This window comes from Zingiber officinale, chromosome 8B, assembly GCF_018446385.1.
Source record: "Zingiber officinale cultivar Zhangliang chromosome 8B, Zo_v1.1, whole genome shotgun sequence".
NCBI lineage: Eukaryota > Viridiplantae > Streptophyta > Magnoliopsida > Zingiberales > Zingiberaceae > Zingiber > Zingiber officinale.
In genome coordinates, this window is record NC_056001.1 from 22,993,369 (window position 1) to 23,019,852 (window position 26,484).

Here is a 26,484-nt window from a genome sequence, read left to right on the forward strand (position 1 = left end):
GGTTCTTCAATTCCTCCCAATCGATTCAGTTTTTCCCTAATTAATTGTCACATCATCCGACCACTCGTCACCAATAGAACCACTCTTTTTCCGAATCCTAATCAATTAATGAGTTATCTCAATCGATTCAGAAGGCTTTAATTGATTACCCAATCGATTCCACAACCCTATGTTCTCTCGTGAAAATGTCTTAATCGATTAGCCCAATTGATTAAACCTAATCTCAATTAGTAGTAGCTAAATTAATTGACCCAATCGATTAGCAGTAGCTGAATCGATTGAGTCAATCGATTCAGTCTTATTTTCATGAATTCCTCTTCGCATAACTCCTGGCCCTAATCGATTGGTCCAATGGATTAGGATCGCCCCAATCTATTCAGGCCCTTTCTATTTTCTCATAAGAACCTCCTAATCAATTACCTAATTGATTAGCTTAGGGCCAATCGATTACCCCAATCAATTGCCTAAGCCTAACTTCCTTAATCCAAGTCTAGGGTTCCATTGCCCAACATCCGATCAACCGTGACCTATTGGGACTTTCTCACCAAGTGTCTTGTCAACCTTTGACCCACTTGAACTTTCCATCTCTTGCTAACTTTTCGTTGGACTTTCAATAAACTTAAGTTTACCCTTATCTCCTCAGAAAATGCTAAAATCTCAACTTGGTATTTCTTTGACTTCTATCCTAGTTGTGCCAATTTGATCAAACTCAATTCTTAATAATTTTGATTGGCACACTTTTACTCTTCAAAAGTAAAAAAAAAAAATCAACTCTCATTTTCAAGGTTGACCACTACCTTGAAAATGTCCCAAAAGTGCCAACTTCCTCACGAATTATAGTTGACAAACTCTAAACCCACCTAGGGTGTAGTGAACACACTCTTAAGAACTCAAAACCTATTAATGTTGGTTAATTTATTAAATTAAGACATGATATTGTCCACTTTGAGTCTAAGCCTTCATGATTTTATTTTTGGACTCTACCCAAAATGTCTCATACCAATGGAGATATCTTTCCCTTATAAACTCATTATCTTGCCCATGTATTTTTAATATGGGACTTTGTTTGCAACCTTTCAACCCAATAATTTTATAACTGCTATGTGTCTGTACTTGTGGTTTAATTGATCAACTTGCTTGCTTAAACTACTAGCTAAATCTATTACATGTTTTATTACCTTTGTAATACCCACTAAGCTTGTAGGATAAATATATGAATGTGGGATTTTGCCTTAGAAAATAATAGGAAGTGAGTTGAACAAAAAAGGAAATAAAAAGAAATAAAAATAGGAAGAGGACAAGGATTGAACCATGAACCTCTTATATGATAATTCATAGAATTAATTAGTATAAACCAATTGGGATAGAGAGAAGATATTGATAGCAAAGGAGGGAAACTTATGATAAAGGTAAGAGTAAAAGCTAACCAAAAGAAAATAAGAAAAGAGCAAGAGAAAGGCAACTTGCCTTCCTCCCTTCCTCTCTCTCTTCCTCCCTTCCTCTCTCTCTTCCTCTTTGATTTTGTCGAAATGTTTAAAGAGGGATTAAGGGGATTCATTCCCCCTTATTTCACCATGAATGATGAGGATAAATAAACAAATAAAAATAAAAATAAAATAGAAGAAAAGGGCTAAGGGAGAAGGAAAGCAAAAACTAAGTTTGCTACCTCTTCCCCCTTAACATAAAAGGGAGCAAGAAAAGAGAAAACTATTTTTCTCTCATTTTTCTCTCATTCATCCTCTCCCTCACCGAAACCTCAGTTCCCCCTCTCCTCCATTTTCGGCCCCAAGCCAAGGTTTTCTCCTAAGAAAACCTAAGATACAAGGAGGACTTAGCAAGGGAATCAAGGGAAAGGAACTAGAAGAAGAGGCTACTTCTTCTTCACCATACCTTAGATCCACAAGAGAAAAGGATGTAAGCTTCCCCTCACCTGTGGTACAAGGCTTTTATGTGCTTTTCGAATTTTATGAGGATTTTAAAACCTAGAAACAAGTTTAAGAAAATTCGTCCAAGAAGAGCTTTCAAAATCTAGTGATGTTTAAAACTAGTCTTCATTTCATGATAGATTTTCTATGCTATGTAGAAGGGTTTTTCTTCATGTTTTTATACCTATATGATACTTGATCAGTGGGGTACTTAACTCTAGAATTTCGGCCAAAAATATTTTAAGGAGGCTAGGGAAATTATTGTTCTACCAAATTAGTACAAGATTCTCCCTAGAAAATATTAAGGATCTTGTATTAGTTTTCTTGCTTAAAGATATTTGAAACTAAAAGAAAACCTCTTATATGTTTTGGCCAAGAAATGGTTTAGGGTTAGGAAGACCTTTAAATTTAAATAACCATGCTCATGTGATAGAATACAAAGATCTTAAAGGATTTGTATGCTTGAATATTGCTAGAATTTCATGAACTCCTTTTTAGGGTTTTTCGGCCATGATGAGATGGATAGCTTAGAAAAGCTTAAACAAAATTTTAATGTGCTCAAGACCTCTGTACTATTTAGATATGAAAGTTGTTTAATACCCTCATGCTTGATTAGGGTGTAGAAAAATTAGTTGCATGACATATAACATGTATGACCACAAGGGGTCCTAGCTTATTCATGAACCAATTTGTATATATGTTTTTTTAGTAACTTTTGCCATGAAATTTACTTAGGTTTTTCATGCTTTAGGCCACTTAAGAACCTAGCTAAAGAATGGTAGGTTTCGGCCATGAGAAGAAAATAAAAGAAAAAGAGAAAAAGAAACCTAGAAAGCCTAAGACACAATTCATATGTATACTCATTATGCTTGTCCTTATACATGCTATGAAACTTGTATAAATTCTCATGCTTTTAGGCTATTTGAAACAAGTTTATATTCTGTGAGTTTCAGCCAAGTAGGGTTAAAAAGACCTAGAGGCCTTAGAAATGAAACCAAATGTGTTAAAAGTACTTCTTATGAAAATAGGATAATGTGTTGATTGTTTCACATGCTTGTATGATTTTTCCATGACCTAAATGAACCCTTGAATGTTTCGGTCATGAAGGTTTAGATGCCCTAGAAACCCTAGGACTTAAATTAAATATGCTCATGTCACTCTACATGAAATATGATAAGTAGAAAGCCAAGGTTCAATTGCTATATGTTGTTTTATGACCTAAAATGATGCTAGGGTATGTTTCGGCCATAACTATTGTATGATGCCTTGTATGAATTTATACATAATGTTAGTCCAAGTTCACATTCTTGTATGCTTGTTTGTATCCCTAATGAGAACTTGTTAAATTTCGGCCATGACATATGTTAAGGGCTTAAAGAACTTAGGAACTAATTCAAATGTGTCAAATGTGTTTACCTTGTTCCTTGGTAAAAATGTTATAAATATGATTTAAAGTTGTCCATGCTTTTATGTCATATGGAACCTTGTTTCACACCTTAAGGTTTCGGCCATATGAAATTAGGGACTTGAGGAACTTAGAAATTAAGTTAATCATGGTTATAATGCTTCCTATGAAAATGTTATGATGATAATTTAGGTGCCACATGCTTGGATGTTGTGTTTAACCTAAATTGAGCTCTAAAGGGTTTCGGCCACAAGGGTTTAGGAAGCTTACAACCAAGATAAATATGATACCATGTTTCCTATGATAGGATATTCACAAGATACACCTTTATGCTTAATATGTATGCTTGTGACTTATGACTTATGACTTATGATATGAGATATGCATGCTTTCATGATATGATATGTGCTTAAGAAATATGCATGCTTTTATGATATGATACGTGCTTAGAGACATGCATATTTTATGATATGATATGTGGTTAAAAATGCATGCCTTGATGATATGTTAAGTGCTTAAAAATGTGCATGCTTTAAAATGTGATATGTGGTTAATATATGCATGCTTGATGATATGTTAAGTGCTTAAAAATGTGCATGCTTTGAAATGTGATATGTGGTTAATATATGCATGCTTGATGATATGTTAAGTGCTTAAAAATGTGCATGCTTTAAAATGTGATATGTGGTTAATATATGCATGCTTTGATGATATGTTAAGTGCTTAAAAATGTGCATGCTTTAGAATGTGATATGTGGTTAATATATGCATGCTTTGATGATATGCTAAGTGTTTAAAAGAATGCATGCTTTATGTTATTATATGTGGTTAAAAATGCATGATTTGATGCTGTAATGTATGCCTAAGTGATGCATACTTTTATGAAGTGATGTATGCCTAAGTGATGCATACTTTTATGATGTGATGTATGCTTAAGTGATGCATACTTTTATGACATGATGTATGCCTAAGTGATGCATACTTTTATGATATGATGTGTGCCTAAGTGATGCATGCTTTTATGATACATGATATGTATGACATGTACTTTACTTTCTTTGTGAGAGGCTTGTACCAAGGGTGGGCTCCATAAGCGCCCCGGGGACTAAGGACCTCGTTAGGGATGGGCTCCTAAGTGCCCCTAGGACTTAGGGCCTAGTATGTTTGCCTCGTAGGGTTCAAGACTTGCTACCTTGGACCTACAAGGTTGCGCGCAATATGTAAGTGGTACATAGCCGGGATCCCCCTTATGTTGAGATTACTTTCAAGTATATATATGTAAAAGAAAATGGTTTTAAAGATCATGAGACATACACATATTTTTCGGATACATGTTTTCCAAAATCATATTGCATACACCTTATGATTATGCTATGTTTCATGTTATGCTCTTGATTATGATATGTCATGATAAGGTATGATAATGTTATGTTCATGCTATACCTTATAGACATGTTTCGGCCATGGATATGTTGATGCTTGATATATAGATTTCGGCCATAGATATGATGATGCCTTGATGTACATGTTTCGGCCATAGTATGATGCTTTGATATACATGTTTCGGCCATGCTTTGATATACCATGATACTTGTTTGTTATGCCATGTCTAGCTATGTTTTATGCAATGCACTATGTATATGTTTCGGTCATGGTGATGCTTGACATGCTATGACTAGTTGTGATTATATTATGATGCATGATATGCTTGAATAGAATGCTATGTTTGTTGGTGCAACCTTAGGTCAAGGTTGACCTGGTTGACCTGACTCGAGTTGACCTGACTCGAGTTGTATTTTGATGTTTGACTTAGGAAGATTGTCGGTGCAACCTTAGGTCAAGGTTGACCTAGTTGAGCTGCATGTTGATGTTTGACACTCGTGGAAGAGTTGTATTCTTGATATGGGACAAGAATAGATGTTTGGGAGATTATTGGGGCAACCGTAGGTCAAGGTTGACCTGGTTGACCTGATTCGGGAAAAAGTCCAAGCAGGGAGCTTGGCACTAGAAAAGTCCAAGTATGGAGACTTGGCACTGGAAAAGTCCAAGCAGGGAGCTTGGCACGCGAAAAGTCCAAGTATGGAGACTTGGCACGGGAAAAGCACGAGAAAAGTCCAAGTATGGAGACTTGGCACTGGAAAAGTCCAAGTATGGAGACTTGGCACGGAAAAGTCCTAACTGGGATGTTAGGCAATGTGGAAAGTCCTGGTGAGTGAAGCCAGGCAGTGGGAAAGTCCTAACTGGGATGTTAGGCAGTTGGAAAGTCCTGGTGAGTGAAGCCAGGCAGTGAGAAAGTCCTAACTGGGATGTTAGGCAGTGTGAAAACCCTAGTGAGTGAAGCTAGGTGAAAGTCCTGGTGAGTGAAGCCGGGCAAGGAAAAATCCAGATGGATCAAGGGTGATCGGACATCTGGTGATGGGAAGTCCAAGTAGGTCATAGGAGTGACCGGATACTTGGCACGAAGAGGAAAGTCCAAGTGGGTCAAAGGGATTGACCGGACACTTGGTGGGGAGTCTTAGCAGGTCAAGGGAGTGACCGGATGCTAAGCATGATGTACCAATAGGTCAAGGTTGACCGGATATTGGTTTGGAAGGTTTGGGACTTGGTTTGGGCAAAAACCAAGCTCTGGATCAGTCTGCAGACCGAGTTGATCTAATGTGTCGGTCCGACGGACGGCGATCAGATGACAAATGAAGGTGATCATCAGTTACTTGGAGAGGTCGGGAAGGAACAGCTGATCGGTCTCCACGACCGATCGAGACGCAGAGAGGTGGGATCGATGCGTGGACCGATCCAGATGTCTTGATCGGTCCACGCACCGATCAGAAACGAGTTGGGCAACTTTACGTAAAGCATTCGATCGGTCTAGGGACCGATCAGAGCGTGCCAGTGACCGATGTCAGCTAGGGATCGATCGGTGGAGCCTGATCGGTCCACGATTCGACCGTTGAGTCACAACGGGTCGCTCCGTCTTCTCCGCTGGCTTCTGTCTTCGCTGTGCAGGTTCGCAGGTTATAAAAGGAGATCAAGGCTTTGGTGCAACCTCTTCGACTTCCTGATTACTGCGATTAGAGCTTTGCTGAGCTCTCATTGTGCTGAAGCTCTGCGTGAGTTTCCTGCTGGTTTTCTAGCTGAGTTTGGATCCTAGAAGCTGCTGTTTCATCTGGGTTCCAATCGACAACAAGAGGCAAGCAAGTGTTTTTACATTCCTGTTGTTCTTGTGTTCTTGTTCTTCTTGTACTCCTTATTGCTGTTGCAAAGATTGTGGTGAGGTTTCTCCACCCCGAAGGAGTTTATATTAGCCGGTTCTCCGGGGACTCATCCACCGACGGATTGATAGGGCTCGTCCACCTTACGGACACGCCGAGGAGTAGGAGCATCATCTCCGAACCTCGTACATCGCTGTGTTAAGGTTTGATATTCTTCCTTTCGTTTCTAGTTTATTTTTCCGCTGCGCTAACGAATTGTAGGAAGAAACGAGTGATTTGGGGCGGCTATTCACACCCCCCCTCTCTAGCCGAGTACGAACGATCCCAACAATGTTATGCCATGATTAGTTGAGATTATGACTTGTTGATGCATTCTTGATTATGTGCTGATTTTTGACTTTAGTGAGTAGGAAAGGAACTTACTGAGCCATGAGTGCTCACAGCTTACTTTCCTTGTACCACAGATAAAGGGAAAAGCTGGATGAGCTAAAGGAGCAGCAGGAGGGGCAACGAAGATGTGTGTGGGGTGGCTAGGCAACTAATTAAGAACCTGCTTAAAGTTTCTTTAAAGAACTATGCATTGGTATTTTATGATTTGTGATACCTAAACATGTGTGGCTTGACATTATGGTTCCACTGGAATTGATGTTATGATTTTGATGCCATGTGATAGTATAGTTCAAAAGAAATTTAAAAGAAAAGTTTTATTAAAACTATAAAAATTATTTTAAGTCTTCCGCTGTTTTAAAAAGAAAAATTTATACGTAGAGTATCGTAGCCCCGTCCCTTAGGGTAGCAGGGAGGGCGGGCGTTACAACCTTTGTTATACTTAATTGAATCAGTTTAAGTAAATTTTATTTTTGTTGCACTAACTCGGATTGATTCAACTATTTTATTTACTATCTACTTAATTATTTTAAAATTTGTAACGTTATTCAGCACAATCCTCCCCTCCTCTTTATAATAACAAAAGTTTTATCAATTGGAGGAGAAAGGTGGAAGACATTCTTTAAACCAACTCAGAATGCTGGGAAAGTATTCAAAATCTAATCGACTTACCAAGTGACACAAAAGATGAGCTATGCAAGTTTGAATTATGGACAAACAGCATGAAACAAACAACTCAATCAAATGCAAAGATAACAGACATAATTATTTATGGTCTGACTTATCCTCAAGTTGAGAAAATCATATCATTTAAAGATACAAAAGAGTTGTGGGAAAAGTTAATTGTCAAAAATAAAGAAGCTGAGTCAGAACAAATATGTCACACCGCACTCGTCGCTAAGTCAAACTCAAAAATCTTGACAGATCAAATTCAACATGAATGGATGCTGGAGAACAGCTATTCCATACACATGACCGAAAATCAAGAGATGTTTACATCACCCATGCTAAAAGAAATGGGGGTGGTCTACTTCGGAAACAACGGGAAGCTAAAGGTACTTGGGTCATGTAACATTGTATTAAATTCAAAGTTATTCATTAAAAGAGTTTTGTTTGTAAAAAACCTAAATTTTAATTTACTTAGCATAAGTCAGCTCTGTGATATCGGAGATAGAGTAAAATTCTTATCTAACAAATGTATCGTTACCAAAAAAACCTGAATTAGCTTGTGTAGGAACTAGGAAAATTAACATTTATATCATTAGTTTACCGGCATCTTCACATACATGCTTTTTTCACAAAAAGAGAAAACAAGACAATGACATAAGAAACTAGCTCATACTCATGCTAGGCATTTACTAAAAATCAATAGAAATAGATTAATTAGAGGTTTACCTACCTTAATCAAATGACTTAAATTATGATTCATATAAAAAGGATAAAAAACAAGATCAACTGATAAATCGACTAATTCAAATCAAATGACTCACATATGAGAAAGAATTCATATGAACTTATTTGAGAGTAACAAAATTAAATCATTAAATGAAAGTCAATATTGTTTAGTAATTATTGATGAATTTTTAAAATTTATCTACACATTTTCTAAAATACAAAGATGACCCCTTAAATAAACTTATACAATTTATTAAACAAATAGAAAATCAAATGAATGCTAAAATTAAAAAAAAATAGAAGTGATCATGGAAAAAATTTTGATAATCATGTGTTTAAGAAATTTTGTCAAAACAATGAATACAAACATGAATTCGCATGTTCGAGGACCCCACAACAAAATGGCTTAGTTGAAATAATAAACTAAACCCTAATATAAGCGGTCAAGACAATATTAAATGAGTTTAATTTACTAAATTACTTTTGAACAGAAACCATTAATGCAGCATGTTATATTTAAAATTGAAATCATATTAACAAAACTCAACAAAAAAAAAAACCTTATGAAATATTCTTTAATAAAACACACTCAATTAAATACTTTAAAATATTTGGATGCAAAGCCTATATCTTAAATACTAAAAATAACCTATCAAAATTTATAAGTAAAATTGATGAAGGAACTTTTGTAGAGTATGCAACAAATGGTAAAGGATATAGAATTTATAATAAGAAAACCCTTAGAATTTAAGAAACCTCAAATATAACCTTTAATGAAAAAAATTCAACCAAAATAGATCAATCTATTCAATTAGAAATTGATAAAATGGTTAACAATAACTTAAGAGAAGTCAGACAAAGATTTACCTAGAACTCAAGTTGAAAATCAAACTATAAGAACATCTATGACCAACACTAATCAGTTGAACAAATTATAAGAGATCCAAACTTAGAAGTTTGAATCATATCTACTCATAAAAAAAAATCAAATAGCTTTAATATCTAAAATAGAACCAAAGAACATAGACGACGCTCTATTTGACCCAAATTAGATCATAGTTATATAAAAAGAGTTAGCTCAATTTGATCGAAACCAAGTTTGGAATTTAGTACCAATATCAAATGATAAAACTATTGTAGGAACACGATGGGTATTCAGGAACAAACTAAATAAAAAAAAAAAGAGAAATTGCTAAGAATAAAGCTCATCTTATTGATTAAGGGTTTAGTCAAGTAAAAGGATTAGACTACAATGAGACCTAAGCTCTAGTAGCTAGACTTAAGTCAATTAGGATGTTATTAGTATTTGTCGCTCATAAAGGGTTTAAACTATTTCAAATGGGCATAAAATCAATATTTTTAAATGTTTTATTAAAGAAGAATGCATAGCCCAAGGACCAGGATTTGAAAATCTAGATAAACCTAATCATGTACTAAAATTCAAAAAGACACTTTATGGACTACAATAAACTCATAGAACTTGGTATGAAAGATTATCAACCTATTTAATTTCTAAAGGATTTAGACAAGGTAAAGTTAATTTAACTCTATTCATCAAAACCCATGCTAAATACATATATTGCTCAAGTCTATATTAATGATATTATTTTTGGATCAACTAATAGTTCATTTATGAAAGATTTTAAATTCACTATGGAAAGTGAATTTCAAATAGGCAAAGTTAACTATTTTCTAGAGTTACAAGTCAAAAAAACCCCAAGGAAGGTATATATGTTTATCCAACTAATTATACTAATGAACTAATTACAAAATTTGAAATGAAAAATTCTAAACTTAGCAACTCCAATAGCCTTAAATGTATAATTGGACAATGACCAAAGTGGAAAAAGTGTCGATGCAAAATGTTATATAAGTGCTATAAGTAGACTCTTATACCTAACTTCTAGTCAACTAGATATTTTTTTTTTCAATAGGTATATGTGCAAGATTTTAATTCTGTGCTAAAAAATCACATCTAACAACAGTTAAAAGAATTCTATGGTACTTAAAAGAGACCTAAAAAGTAGGACCGTGGTACCCAAGAACAACTAATTTTGACTTAGTAGAATTTACTCATTCTAACTATATTGGATGTAAATTAGATAGAAAAAATACTAGTGGAAACTATCAATTTCTAGGTCAATTATTAATAAGCTGGAGTAGTAGCAAATAATATTGTATAGCCTTGTCTACCACTGAAGCCAAGTATGTTGCCATGTGTAGATATGTTACTCCATTATTATGGATGATTAGCACATTAAAAGATTATGAACTTAATTATAAAAAGATAAAGTAATGATTGATAACATCAACTCCATTAATTTAACGAAAAAATTGTACATCTTTCTAAAACTAAATACACATAAGTCAAACATCATTTTATTAGAAAATTATGACATTGAACTCAAATATGTTAAATCTAAATTTAGCATAATAGATATTTTCACAAAACCATTAGTTGAAGTCAAATTCAATACAGAAGACTTGGCTTGTGTATAATAGATTAACTTAAATTAGACTTTGACTTGTGATTGACTTATGCTATGCTTGACCTGACTTTTATTGTTTATATTGCTTATCTTTGCTTGCATTTAACTTAACTTGGATTATACTGTTTATTACTACGTATTCTGTGCTTGGTTTGAGTTTACCTTTTGATTATGATTTGACTTAAACTCTGTTTATAATTGCAAATCAATTATCAGTTTATCTGCTTGAGTTACTTTTACACTTGACTCATTTCATTCCTTTATTTGCTCTGTAATTATGATGTAACCCATTTTTGATATATATGAAAAAGGAGTGAAAGGTAAAGAGTTAAATTATAAAATTAAAATTATTTTTTTAAATTAAAGTTGTTTCTTTTAATTAACTTCCCAATTTTATTTATCTAACTACGGGAGAGCAATAATTAAGGGGAAATTATATTTATTTATAACTGCATTAACCTTATTTGTTTCTTTCATACATTAATATAAATTTAAATTTTAATATTTTAAATATTATTTACTAACTTTAACTTAATTTTCATACTATAGAGGAAATTATTAGTGCTGGTACACAATATTTAATCCAAAATTTTAATATATGATTAAGATTAAAGTTAGGTTAGTTGTATAAATTTGCAAGTATAGAATACTTAACAAGTGGTAAAGTCCTAGTTGTGAATCAAACAGTGACTAAATCCTAGTGGGTCTAGACCCAAAGGTCATGATTAGAAGTTAGGCATGAGATAAGTCTTAGTTAAGACCAAGCAGATAAATCCCTACTTAGAGGCTAAGTGAATTAAGGTTAAGTGATTAAAATTTGACAGACAAAATTCATAGTTGGAGACTAGGTGAATCAACTCTAAGTGATTAAAGTTTGACAAATAAATTTCTAATTGGATGCTAGGTGACTGAAGTTCACGTGAAATCAGCCGGGAGTTGAAGGCTTGACAAACAAAATCTAAGTAGAAGCAACTGGGAGTTGTGGCTTGGTACCTCCGTCTCGATGCGTCAATTGGAAGCTGAACATCTAGACCTAATATAAGTACGAGTAACTTTATATTCTGTATCCTACTCATTACGTGAAACTATTGAAGGGAAGCATGCTCGACGATTCTAGGCAACCGGATGGAGTTCGAGGACAACTGACTGATAATAACTCTAAATGAAAAGACTTCAGAGGGTCCAAGCGATCGTGTTAGATCCAGGCAATCATAGCAGCTTCCAAGCGACCAAGAGATGGTGTTACCGACAATTTGATCAAGGCGTTCAAAATAAAGTTTGACCCCTATTCAGGCAACCGAAAGGCATCCAATGGACCGGAGAGCTTTGTTAATGTTATCAAATAAATAAAAATTATAGTCACATCAGTATCGATACAGACGACCGAAAAAACTCTAGACAACTGGAGGAGTCCTATATAAGGAGTTCAAGACAAAGGTTGAAAATCACTAATTCACTTTATCACTCATTCACTAATCTCTTAATCTCTTGTGCTTGTGCTCTAAGTGCTCTTTCATCTTCTATGTTGTGACACGTTGCAATGTACGCTTCATTTCTTATTGACAACAGCTAAAATAACATTTTTATTTATTTTAGTGTTGTGTTATTTACTTTATTGCGCTTAACTTTTAAAATTCTGGTTCTATAAAATTTTACCATCCAAGAAAATTTTAAAAATAAAAAACATATTTTATAACTACGGCATGCCTACGCTTCTAGATTGATTGATCAATTCATACTTAAATTATTAACAAAATTTATTGCATATTTTTATTACCTTTGTTATATTTGATTGAATCAATCTATAACATTATTTACCCGTTTAACATTAAGTTTAATTCTACAATTTAAAGAGAGAGACTATCTTTGGTCCAATCGGAGGATGATAACATTTGAAATTTTGTCATCATAAGAAACATTTGCTTTGATGGCCAAGCTCACATTCGTGCATGTCTTCTTTGCCATTGTCTCTCTGTCAATGGGCTCTTCCTCAACAAACTATACCAAAAACTCATTTCTTAATGCTAAAAATTTTGATTAATTTAATTTTTTACCCAATTAACTAATATTTTATATGTTCATATGTTCAGTTTGCTCAATTTTTATTTAAAAATTCAATGAATTTAGTTAATTAAAAAATTTAATTTGTTCGATTTTTATTAATTCATTTAGATTGGGTTTTAACCAAACACTCAATTCTACTTAAGAATATGAATAAACAAAAATATTTTAATCTAATGATAAATATTTTCTATCAAAAATCAAAATTTCAAAAAAAAAAAATGTACGAAGTAAAGATTCATAACTTGCAGAAACACATGTCGTCTGAACCTTACAGAAGCACTTCTCAAGTTGCAATAACTTTAGTGACTTCACGAGGCATGTGGATAGTGTAAGGATGCAGAGATTAAAAAAAACAAACTGCTCATCTCTTTCATTTATTATTAACATTAAGGATGCAGAGATAATAACTGTCTCCAACTAAAATAACTACAGCATGAGCTGATAGCTGACATGACAGTGCTCGGATTGGCAGCAACAACACTACAACAATTGCATTGAAGATGAGAACTAAATTGCTTCAACAAATAACACAAAATGCAGATAAAATAGGCACTGGCCTTTCATTTAATTCAGATTTTTTGTGACAAAACTCATATAATGGCCATATGTCAATTTCAGTAAAGATACCTGAATCTCTTGAAACACTGTCAACTCTAAAATGCACCAAGATCAATCAAGATTTTTCCAAAAGCAATTCAGTATACTCTTCAAATTATTAGTTAGTGAAAATAATATAAATGTGATCTACAGTAAATTTGGTATAAAAAATGGCTTTCATATAGAAATATATTATGATCAATCATCATGTTTATATCTTAATGATTATATGGTGGTTGATGGAGTAGAAATAAAATATATAATGCACTAGTACTAACCATGTTCACCTGCCAAATGATTAGATTAATGGACTAATATGTAAGAACAAAAATGAAGATCACAGTTTGTGAAACAGAAGATCGCACATGAAGTTTGCTCATTGTCAAACTGTCATGTTCTCCTAAGCACGCAAATGCATTAAAAACAAATATAAAACAGACAAACAAATATCCCTACTGCATTATGAAGCGAGGAGCAATTATATTAAATCAAATTTAAAACATTAAGATCGTAGATGCTTAGGATGGTAAAGGACATAAGAAAACAATAGCAAGTACCAAAAACTGCATCTGGAGAAGATTGCATGCATATTTGCTCCTAGAGGGGAATCAATTCCATAGACCCACATGGGAATCCTTTGACCAATCCATATGATTGTGGCAATGATGAATAGATCATTAGAACTAGTTTTATTTTCCTTGATGTAAATCTGAACCAGTTCAGTTATGTAAGAACAATTCAGAGTAGATCTAGTGGTTGTGTGAAGGTAGATTTTCTGCAATCATGAGCAATAAGGCCAATAAAATATTGCATTTGTTAATAAAAGAAATGCAAAAAGGTAGTTGAATTGTGTCTGTCAGCGCCTATAAATTCTCATACAACTGAAGCATCATGACACAATCACAGTCCTTACCTCCATCAGCATTAGTCTGAGCCACCACGAGAAGCATGGATTCGAAGAAGCCCAACAAGATCACAGAGGTGGTGAGGCTCCAACAGATGCTGAAGAAATGGAAGAAGCTGACAGTTTCTCCCACTGGCAGCAGCTGCAGTAGCAGCCAGAAGAGCATCAAGTTCCTGAAGAGGAACCTCTCCTTCTCCAGCAGCAGCAACAGCAGCATACCGAGAGGGTGCCTTGCTGTGTGTGTGGGAGAGGAAATGCAGAGGTTTGTGATCCCAACTGAATATTTGAGCCACAGGGCGTTTGAGATTCTGCTGAGGGAAGCAGAGGATGAGTTTGGGTTTGAGCAGGAAGGTGTGCTGAGAATTCCATGTAAAGTATCTGTGTTTGAGAGCATAGTGAGGGTTGTGGAGGAGAATAAGGAAGAGTTTTGCTACTAATGTGCGATAGGAAACCTATGTTCTTGTTTGTGTGGTATGTGGATGCAAGGTGAGGGATGACACTTCTCCCCCCAAAAATCTATGTTCTAGTCCTGTGTTTTCTTTCTTTATTTCTGATTATGAGTGGACTTGGAAAATTGCAATCTTTCGACATACTTCTAATTTATAAATCTTTCTTCTCTATTATACAAAGAGCACTGCATGAGCAATGAAACAACCGAGAAAATATTCTGCAATAGCTACAAAAATCTCAAAATCCAATGTGTCTTCTAAATATATAATAAATTATGAATTCCAATCTTATGTGTTTTGCAAACCTATTGAAACTGCAACAAGAATTCCAACTAGCACTATTGACTGAACTCTTTCAACCTTTACCTTATCCTCTTGACCTTTATATGACCTCTCTATAGACTGGGTATTGATTTTGATTTAGAGTTCTAAGAAAGCAGTCCAAGACTCTGTCTAGGCATTGTAGATAAGGGACCATATTACATCTGTGATATATGATCCTTTAGGACATCCAAGCACTTAAGCAAACAGAGTAGACACATGCATGCTAAGCAGACTATCTATAAAGTCAAATTTGGAAGAAAAAAAATGGTTTCGTTCATTTAATTATCTAAAACTACGGACTTTTATGATGATTTTTTTCACTAAAAATGATAATTAAGGTGATTGGGAAACACTAAACCATGCTTTAATCTGGTAGCATGTAACTAACTTGTAATTGTTAACCATTCGCTTTGCTAGTGATGAACACTTAAGGTAATAGTTATATGCATGAGAATAATAGATACAATTTATTCTATATAGTTTTCTTGTGTTGTACACTATGATTACTATTTTTTATGGAATTATGAAATAGATGGGTTGATTAGCATACTTATTGACATATGCTAATCATTTTTATCTATGAACATTATATCCACTACATATTGCCCTCACATATCGCATATGCACTATAAAATGGGTTGATCATCCCACATCTGAAAATTCCTTTTAAATTTTGCTTTGATTGGTTGTAATATATTTGGTTGTGAAAGGCACCGCCCAAGTTTCACATATGGCTTGGATATCCTTGGTTAGCATCGTCATACAAGAGTATTCCTAATGAAGATTCCAAATCAGCAGTATTTGTGGCCTTTGTAAGAGCTACTCAGAATCATGGAAACACTAACTAAATGCTCTTTAACTCAATTTGGCAAGAACAACATCTACTCACATTTAATTGTCCAAAATATAATGCTCGGGGCAATCCAAGCATGCAATATCTAATCATTCTCTAACAAGTTATGGAAGAATAGGAGTAGATGAATGAATACATTGATTTGCGAACTGCACAATTTTTTTCCAATCTCACAAAAAATGCAAATGTTAATCGTCTAGATGCAGGAAAAAAATAATGCAATAACAAGAAACAAAACACAGGGAAATATAATACTTAATATTAATACATATAAAATATGTAAATAAAATAAATATTCACATAAATAATACTTAATATTAACACAACTTGTAATCAATATTAATGCCTTACAATTAACATTAATAGAGCATAAATATTAATGATTATCAGTATAGCATTAAAAAAATTAATAAGACATTAATGTGACTTAAAATATTGATAAATCTTCTAAATATTCAATCAATTGCTTCCTACTGGAAACCGACATACTTGACTCGAATAATATAGCCCATACATCAAACACCAAAAGCATAAAATTACACAAGAGTTTGAACAGGAAACATGAGAAAAATAGATTTAACTAGAAAATTTAGAATTACAAAATTGCTTATCTATGCATTGTTTTTTCTTTTTTTTATGAGGTCAATACTCACACTGACACCCTAGTAGACTCTTTGAAGATTAATTGGATTATGAATTTTTTATCCACAGATCACATATGCTACCCTTCATTTTATCAAGACCACTCTGTAATCTGCCTCTTTCTTCATATGAAATGTTATGCTTATTTGAATCCTGCAAATACAGATAGATAAATCAGCCAACAGTTGAACACCAAAATATTGATTGTACATTGATAAATGTTTCATTAGATATATTCAAAGAGTGCACTATCATTGTCTTGATCTATGTTACTCAAACACAGGAATCTCACAGGTATGGATTCAGATGTCAGACAGATGATTTCTTTGAAATGGGATCACAAGAACTCAGCAAAAGAGAAAGTATAAATTTTGATTAATAATCAAGAATAATATGTTGGGTTACATGTTTAATGTTCAAATTTTGTTACTCAATCAACTAGTACTGAATTTGAGTTATTAGGGCTTTATTTGGGACCAATTAGACTTGATTTGGATCCAACTAGAGAATTTATGAACTCCTAACAAACATGATCAGGCTTGAATTGGTTGGAACTCAAAACAGATTCAATTTGAAAGACAAGCTGAGCCTGAATCAGGTGTTTAGTTGTTGAACCAAACCTGAACCAGCACTAAACTGGTCTGGTACAGAGAGGGGAAAGGGGTCCAGGATTCATTGATATTATATGAACCAATATAGTTCTGCCATTGCAACCTTCCCCACTCTCAATTGTGATTCCAACTCCCCTCGCAATCTCTCCCCTTCTAATAATGTGCCCTTCAACATCCTCACAAGAAGAGGTCGAGCAACCCATAGTAACCCATCCTGCACAAGCAAGAGATATCATTGCCCTCTTTTGTTTCTTCTTCCGATTTTCTTTACCTCCTATTCTCACATGAGACTCCTATTCTCACTTGAGAAAATATATGAGTTTGCCTCATTGTGCTTGTTTTCCATACCCATACTCATGTCATGCCATATCAACATGTAGCCAAGAGAGAGTAGCAATCCAAAGTAACAAAGGTCATGGTAGCATATCCCATGTGAAGTAACTAAAACTAGCAAATGTGAATTGAGAAAAGTTGTGATATTTTTTCACATAAATTTGACTTGTCCATGTAAATGTGGTTTTGAAATTAGCCAAACAAACTTGTGAATGTTCTTAAAACACAACATAAATTGCGATAGCACAACTAACAATCAAGTTCATTGATGAATAACCAATTACTTAAGGTACTAGTAGAATCTTAAGTTACCAATAAGTTATGCATGATCAGAAGAGTATGATCAATTTGTGCTTTATTTCTTGAAAGATTTATGTGAAGTCTCTTATGACTAAACATAAAGCTGAGGATGTGTAACACTGCATTTATTCTACTTGAGATATCCATTCCATATTTATCATCAGATTCATAAGGAAGCAATATACAATCTTCTGAAATGAACTGATTGAGTAACTTCAACACAAAAGGTAAGACGTTGCCGCTCGCAATCAACAGTACAATGCAGGGCTTCAGACAAAAATCAAATGTAGGGATCCCACTGAACCGACAAGCCATACCAGGATCTTCAGACATAGACTGTGTCAAAGCAAGAGAAATTAAGTACCCAAAACAGAAAAATTTTAGAAATCTAATGTGCAGTTAAAAACTTGTTGAAACAAGAACTTCAGTATGTTATTTGAATGCAAGAGTTTCATAATCAAGCCTTAAAAAATACCACTTTCCAAAAAGCATATAACTTCAACAAACATAAAAGTATGAAAGAGTATGATTATATTTGGTTATTTATCAGAATAGCAGAGAGTGGATTTTAGGGCACCCACAAATTTTTCAACTACCAATATCTGCTTAGCAAATCCAAATCTAAACCTGTCCCATACCTGTGATGGGTACTACTTAGTAGTCTACCTGTACCCATCTCATCACTACCCATGAGCACATGAGTACCCAACCACAACTGAACCTAATAGAATTTAACATATTTTAATTTAATACCTCCAATGTCAAAAATAATAACAAATTGAACCACCAAAAATAATTAAATATGTCATCAAAACAGAATATGTATTAAAAAGTATGTATATCAATCTCTAACAATGAAATGCCGGTAAAATCATATAGTCCATCAAATTTAAGTTAAACCTACATGATAAATCTTGTAAATATGCAAAGATACATATCTACATATGACCTGTACCAAGTATACACTTCAAACTGATCCATACCCATGATAGGAATCTATCATTTAACCCAAATTCATCCATTTAATGAGTACCCAAACCTGATTGGACAGGTGAAGTAGAAATACAGGAACACTGAGAACTGAATAGAGAATTGGTTTCACTGAATTGCAAGAAAGATTAAATCATGTGCTCTGACAGAAGGATGCTAGTTTGGATAATTCCAAAAAGAACTCAGATCTAAAGACAAAAAAAAAACAGAAGTATCCTAATCCCAATAAGTTAAGCTAACTGATGTTGGTGGCATTGAATTCACAAAGGTTCAGGCAAGCTGCTCTATTCAGGTTGGGGTTAAATAAAAAATACTCCATCAATGGAAAGGCTGAAGCAATCCATCTAACTTCTTACTCATTTTGGCTGGTAGTCTCCTTGCCTCATGACACAAATACCAGATAATGATCATTTAAACCAAGTGTATAGAAACATGGAGGGAAGGTAGCAGTAGCTAGTGTAGCACAATGTGGACATTGTGCGGTAGATAAAGAAAAATGTCATATTTGACACACATGAAGCGCCCAATAGGATAGATAGGGTGTTGTCCTTAGTACAAACATTGAGAAAACTATTCATAAATTATAGGACAGACCACAACTCCACATAAGAGGCTAATCATTTTTGGTTAGTAGTTCCAGGCTCCCAGTCCTTGGCGCAACGGTAAAGTTGTTATCATGTGACCAAAAGGTCACGAGTTCGAATCTTGGAAATAGCCTCTTGCAAAAAGCAGGGTAAGGCTGCATACAATGGATCCTTCCCCGGGACCCTGCATGGCGGAAGCTTCGTGCAACGGGCTGCCCTTTTTTTTTTAGTTCCAGGCTCCCAGTGTCCATGATAAATTGAATCAGATAAATATCACATGTTAATGAGAAAATCAATTAAAAATTAATTTTATATTATATAACAAATCTCAATTTGAATGTTTTCTTCAGCATTCTCTACAAGAAATTCATAAGCAAACATTTTATATTCAGCACCAAGTGTCATGTGGTTCAATGTTAGCAACTTATTCGACCACATTGGCCATGCACGAATTAATCTTGAAAGCCATGAAAGATGCAATGAATTGGTTCAAGAATAACTGAGTTTTAATATTCTCATGCATAACGATGTATATTAGTGGTTTAGTCCTTTTGGTTTGGTCATTAAATGTTTATTGGTGAGGTTTTTATGACCATAGAAGTAGTCATCACATGCGTTGTTTGAGTTACACTGGAGAGAACTGAAAACACAGACACATATATATGTGTGTATGTATGTATCCCTAACACTATTATTGGCGTTTGAAATTTATTATGATTATTTTTGACATTCCTAGTCAAAAATAATCATAATAAATTTCAAACGCCAATAATAGTGTTAGGGATACATACATAGTGAAGGGGAGTCAATAAATTTTATTATGATTATTTTTGACATTCCTAGTGAAGGGGAGCCTTGGCGCAACGGTAAAGTTGTTGTCATGTGACCAAAAGGTCAAGGGTTCGAATCCTGGAAACAGCCTCTTGCAAAAAGCAAAGTAAGGCTGCATACAATGGATCCTTCCCCAGGACCCCGCATGGTGGGAGCTTCGTGCACCGGGCTGCCCTTATTTTTGACATTCCTAGTATCAAACCATAATTTTCCATCTCTCAAACTAAGCTGAAAATATTTCTAAGTGTGTGTATGTATGTACGCACTATAAATAACAAGAAAATCTACAAGCACTAAGCAAGCACATACTGATGCTGTATCAACCATATATCGACAAAGGATTTTGCTTAAGTCACCAATATCCTCATCTGAAAGTTTAGTTAGCCTGGCATCAAGTGCAATGATCATTCTGAGCATACCACGGAAATTGTCCATAGGAGGCTTTAGTAACTGCAGAGGTCAAGCAAACATCACATAGTAAGGACATAATTTTTGCTGGAAATAGAATGTTTTTTCTATAAGACAAAAGTCTTCAACCGTGAGATAAATGCATAAGGGATGGAGAACTAGAAATGCAAAGAATAAGCTTATGAAGAAAGCCAACACACCATCTCATTTAACATGTTCTTGAAAAGCAACTTCAGGACAATGCAACTGTCACCAATCTGACCAAGGCATTCAAATACTGCATCTGTAATGGACTTAAAGGTTTTCCGATTTGAATCTTCCTCAAAAAATTTGGCAAGAAACCTTTCTGAAATGAAATGCAATATGTAGCAATCAGCATAGTTGGAACAAAATTTAAATGACTACTTATTGTTCCGAGACATTTCAATCATCATTAGAGAAACAATATACTGTACTCATAATATTTGCAAGTTGAGAGGTAAAATTAAAAAAGTATATAGAATTTTACAAATATCCAATTGCTATATGAGACAAACACAAGCCATAATAATCAGTAGAACATAGGGTTATAAATGAACCAAGCGTTCGTGAACAAGCTTGGTGTTCGGCTTGGTAAGAACTTGTTTATGTTCGTTCAATATACATAAGATTAATTAAACAAACAAGCTTGAACAGCTCGTTAAGCTAAACAAACAAGCTTGAACACATATGTGTTCAGCTCGTTAATGTTCGTGAACAACATTCGTGAACAATGTTCACAAACCATATTCATTAATAAAACTCTTTTCAATATGTTAAATAAATAATTAAATAAAATAAAATAAAATAAATAAATAAATTTAAATTATCAAGCTCAATAACTAATCAAACAATTAAAAGTTTCAAACAATCAAACAAATTTGAATTGAGAGCTTGATAACATCTAAACGAACCAAGCTCAAGCCAAGCTCGAATCAAGCTCAAACTAATCTTGAATTGAGAGCTTGATAACATAAACAAACCAAGCTCAAGCCAAGCTTCAAACAAGGTCAAGCTCATAAAAAATAAACCAAGTCAAGCTTGAACACTCATTTCAAAAGCTTGGTTCATTTTAAGCTCAGCTCGGTTCGGCTTGGTTACCTTATCAAACAAGTTTGAACACCCCAAAATTCGGCTCAGCTCGGCTTGTTTACAGCCCTACTAGAACAAGTGATAATTTTGTTTCTCATTTCACAAATTATCTAACAAGTAGAACATTAGTTTATATCCATATTTCAATTTGACGGAAGTGATAGACTAATATAACTATGTATTATACCAATAATTGTTATGCCTTCAATTAGATTGTTCCTATACTACTTTGTACAAGCCCCCGAGTATTCAATAAAGTTGAGCACAATCTTTTCCTCCACCTCTAACAACGTCCATAATGCTAGACCATGTTGAATGTTACTGATATCTACTGGTTAGGAATACAAACTGGATGAGAATTTGCAGCCTTCTGTTAAAACAAGCAAGTCATGATGAGCATATTTCCGACTGCTGCACTAGGTGGAACACGTACAACACTAAATTAGCTGTCTCTAAGAAATTGTGCAGAATATGGCTAGGCTGTTCATTAGTTGCAATATAGTATTTGTTCTCCGTGAACCAATATGATCAGCTTTGAAACCTTTAGCGTATTCAGTTTTCAACTGGAACAATACAACTATGGTACTATGTGGTATCGTGCTAATATAATTTCAAGATTAATTCTCTGTAATAAAAAAAAATACAGTATGGTTAACAATATAGACAATTAATATAATTACTAATAAGTTATCAATTAATTATAGGGTATTAATTAATTACAGAATTATATAATTATACATAATTAATTACATATAGTTATAAATTATATATATAATATCAATTAGTTAAATATATAACTAATACATATATATTTATAGTTAACAACATATAATTAACTATATAATTAATTACATATAGTTAATACATATTATACTCAACTCTATCCCTATCACTAATTAGAAAGGAAAATAAAAGTTATGGTCACAACTCCATTGCACGACTACAGACGAATTAATCACTACCAACCACCGAATCGAGACCATCTTAGCTGCTTTCTTCTCCTCCGGTTTCCCCTTGATCTGTGGCCCAATTCCTTGGCAAATTCACCTAGCATTCTTCTACACCTATCTTCAAGGTATGTCATCTCCTCTATCTTCCTTGTCTCTTGTTTCCCTTCCCCATGAACGGCAACATGATGCCGAGTAGTGTTCCGTTTTCCGCCTAGTTCCATGTATCAGTCAAATAATGAAATGAAATTTTTTTATCACGACGCCTAGCATGGCAGGTCAACAATCATGACAAATAATAAGGAAAAAAGACAAGTTTCTGACATTACTATTTTACATTGCTTTATTGTTTGGATATATGGCCTGTTATTGCTGTTACACTATTACATTGATAATGCGGTCAACTCAATTGACTACATTTCATCCTTAAATGAACCTGAATGGATTGATAATGCGTTGATACTGCATTGGAGGTATGAACCTAACAAGTTTATTCTGTTCACATCAAATTTTTCTGGCAAACAAATGAGCCTAGACTATAATTTTATCATGGTCCATCAGGATTGAATTGTATTACCTACATAAGATAAAGAATTTAAAGATGATAATTATATTTCACAAACAAATTGTTCTTATTACCAAATGAGACTTAAAGAGTTCAAGATGGTTCTCATATCAACAGAAAAGACAAGAATATTAATTCAAAAAGAATAATAGGTCCCCAACCTTCTAAATTTGGGAAAATTGAAGAAGAAGCCTCTTGTGATGCATACTCATAAAAGTTATTAGTTATGTTATAGTCAGTGTTGTACATTCATGTGGGACAAAAACATCAAAGGTGAGGTTGTGCACTAATGGGAATTAGTAATACACTAGTTAGTGTTTTGTGAACCCACAGTGACTCCCTCGCAAGTTTTCCCCTTTGGTCACTTCTTCCAAAACCCACATCTAGCGGCAAGCAGAACAAATTCCTCATTATACTCACAGCTGATAAAAGGTACAGGTGCAGCTAGTGCTCAAAATCCTCAATCTCATTCCTTTGCCACAGCCTTGAGTGTTTGCTATGCAAACCTACGGGTGGATGCACATTTGAATTCCTGGCACAACATACTCCCATGGCTCCATAGATAGGCTAAAAGTTAACTTGATGATAAAAGGGTACCCTTAAATATGTGATGTTGACTATACTGACATATTTTCCTCCTATCACCTAGGATTGATACGGTATATCTTCCTTTCACTTGGCGGCTATATTCCAACATACAATAATATATCATCAAGAATATGCTTTTATTCATGGTGGTCTTACTAATAAGGTATACCTACATCAATCTTCTTTTATTTATGGTAATCTTGCCAAGGTATACCTACATCAATCCCCTAGGGTTTTTGCTCAAAGGGAGAATGGTTTTGCATATAAATTGAAAAGGTTTTTATATGAGCTAAAACAAACTCCTAAATAAGGTTTGATAAATTAAATCTTTTTTCAAAAGTGAATCAAATCATTCAGCTTTTCACCTTACCCGGTCTGAAAATTATATCCTTCTCTTTTTTTTCTTCTGTTTTTTTTAGGTATCCAGTGAAAATTATATCCTTCTCTTTTTTTTTCTTCTGTTTTTTTTAGGTATCCAGTGAAAATTATATCCTTCTCGATGTTTATATAGATGGCATTAACATAACATCAAAGCTAATGACACTGCATGAATTAGAAGGATGAAACTTATCCCCATTGGCACTTTTAAACTAAAGAATTATGTGGTCTTGAGTATTTCAAGCCATACAAGTTGCTTGTTCAGAAGGAGATATTTAAGTGAAAATTTGTGTTTGATGTGTTGAAGAAGCTAATGTGTTAAAATATTATCTATAATAAGTATATAAATTAACACAAAAATACTACTTTATATATAATAATTATGTAAAACAGTAAAAAATACAAAATATTTTTTAAAATTATCAGAATATAAATATGATTTTTTTAAAAAAAATAATTTTTAAATAAAATTTAAATCAATAAAACTAATTTTCAAAATATTAATTAATATTTTTATATTTTATTGGGATAATTTAATCGGAGTTTAGAAAAGTCTGTTTAGAAAAGTTTTCAATTAATTAAATAAACGCTGGGATTTATTTTCTCGCAAACTTCGTGAAGAATAGCAACGCGAACACATGGACACTGCACTGGAGGGCTCTCACGAGCATATGCGAAGCGTCGGGCGGCGGGCGAGACCTTCGATGGTGGCGGGTGAAGCGTCCGACAGTGGCAGGCGAGGCATCCGACGACGCTTCCGATGACATCGGATGCGTCCCGCGATGCCTCCGAATCTTCTGTAGTTCTGCGAAGATGTTCGGAGGTGTCGAAGGCGTCCTGCGACGCCTCCAGTGAGCCTCCCTCGCCTCTGGTGAGCCTCAGCTCGCATTTAGGGAAAATTAAACTCATACCTGTACAACCCGCAACTGCCTCCCCGCTCGCAGGTTGCCTTCATCTGCCTCACGATTCTTGGCTGGCGACGCATGCATCCTCGCTGGCGATGCACGAGACGTGATTCCTCCTGTTGTCACTGTGACGAATGCAGTGATGCACGAAACAAAGTGGCTCACGGTGCCGGTTTAGTGCGTCAAGCAAAACGGCAAGTTTCATCCGTGCCGGGCGGCATGGAACGAAATTTTGATCCTTGGTGTTAAGTGCTAAATCCATTGATTCTCTCATAGATCTAAATGTCAGATAAATACAAGGACAAGTGGAGTCTAATCAACAGGAGCAGTGAATGAAATGTCGTTCTGAACCGCCCAGCACGGACGACTTTTAAAGTTGCACCGTGGAGGCGAAACTAGCACATCACGCGCGCGTGTCTCGACGTTTCTTGTGAAGCCTCCTTGACATTTCTAGCGGAGCCAGAAGCATCGCGTGACGCCTCTGGCGGCGTCGTAAGCATCGCATGACGCCTTTGGTGCCGTTAGAAGCGTCACCGGACGCCTCCAGAGCCATCGAAGGCATCAAAGGTGTTAGGACCCTTAGCGGCCGGCTAGGGGGGTGAATAGCGCTGCACAAATTAAGCAAACGAACCTTTCTCGACTTATAACTTAATTAAAATTAGGGGTGTCAAAAATGAACCCGACCCGACGACCCAACCCGAGTCGACCCGAAAAAAAATCAAATTTTATTTTAAAAATTTAGATGTTTTATGTATATTAATATCATGTTTGTATGATAATGATGGAATATTGAGATAAAAGTGAAGAATTATAGGAAAATAGCCCAAAAGTCGTTTGAATCGGATCAACCCGACCCAACCCGACCCGACCCACCCGAATTGACACCCCTAATTAAAATAACACTTGCATAAGAGAAATACTAAAGAGACTAAAAGACAGGCACACAGGTTTACTTGGTTACAACCGGGGAGGTTGTTAATCCAAGACAGATGAAGTCGCACTATTTTCTCCTTCAGGCGGAGAAGCCTCTTTATAACAATGAAAGCACAAAAAGACGAAGCTAAACAGAAAAGGAAGTGTGTACAAGTGTTGCTTGAATATTTCTTGTTGTAAAATAGGATAATATTTTATCCCCGAGGTAACGGTACATGTCACGTCGAATTTGGCTAAGTTTTGGGTTCCGAGCGCCTCGGACTGCTTCGGGCACCCGGAATGGTTCCGGGCGCGCCGAACGTGAAAGTCAACCTTTTGTTGACTTTCTCTCCAGGCCTCCAGCTTCGGCTCCGCTTGC

The 26,484-nt window shown here is 34.8% G+C and overlaps 2 protein-coding genes across 7 annotated transcripts in view; one reads left to right on the top strand and one right to left on the bottom strand.

Annotated features, from left to right (window-relative positions):
- The first annotated feature begins 14,370 nt into the window (after positions 1–14,370).
- LOC122016728 (auxin-induced protein 15A-like) lies at positions 14,371–15,061 on the top strand. Its single transcript, XM_042574116.1, has one exon. The coding sequence runs from the start codon at positions 14,420–14,422 to the stop codon at positions 14,810–14,812; it is 393 nt and encodes a 130-aa protein (XP_042430050.1). The 5' UTR covers positions 14,371–14,419; the 3' UTR covers positions 14,813–15,061.
- Positions 15,062–16,490: 1,429 nt separating this feature from the next.
- The window catches only part of LOC122014861 (testis-expressed protein 10-like), a 40,217-nt gene continuing 30,223 nt past the window's right edge, over positions 16,491–26,484 (bottom strand). For all 6 annotated transcript variants that reach the window (XM_042571345.1, XM_042571348.1, XM_042571346.1 and 3 more), the window contains 4 exons: positions 20,901–21,046; positions 20,602–20,742; positions 17,900–18,223; positions 16,491–16,796 (listed from right to left, as the gene is read on the bottom strand). In XM_042571345.1, coding sequence (XP_042427279.1) covers positions 16,692–16,796; positions 17,900–18,223; positions 20,602–20,742; positions 20,901–21,046 — 716 coding nt within the window. In that variant the 3' untranslated portion in view covers positions 16,491–16,691. The remainder of the gene's footprint in view (positions 16,797–17,899; positions 18,224–20,601; positions 20,743–20,900; positions 21,047–26,484) is intronic.

Coding starts and splice junctions, on each gene's coding strand:
- LOC122016728 (XM_042574116.1), top strand. CDS start 14,420: ATGGATTCGAAGAAGCCCAACAAGATCACAGAGGTGGTGAGGCTCCAA.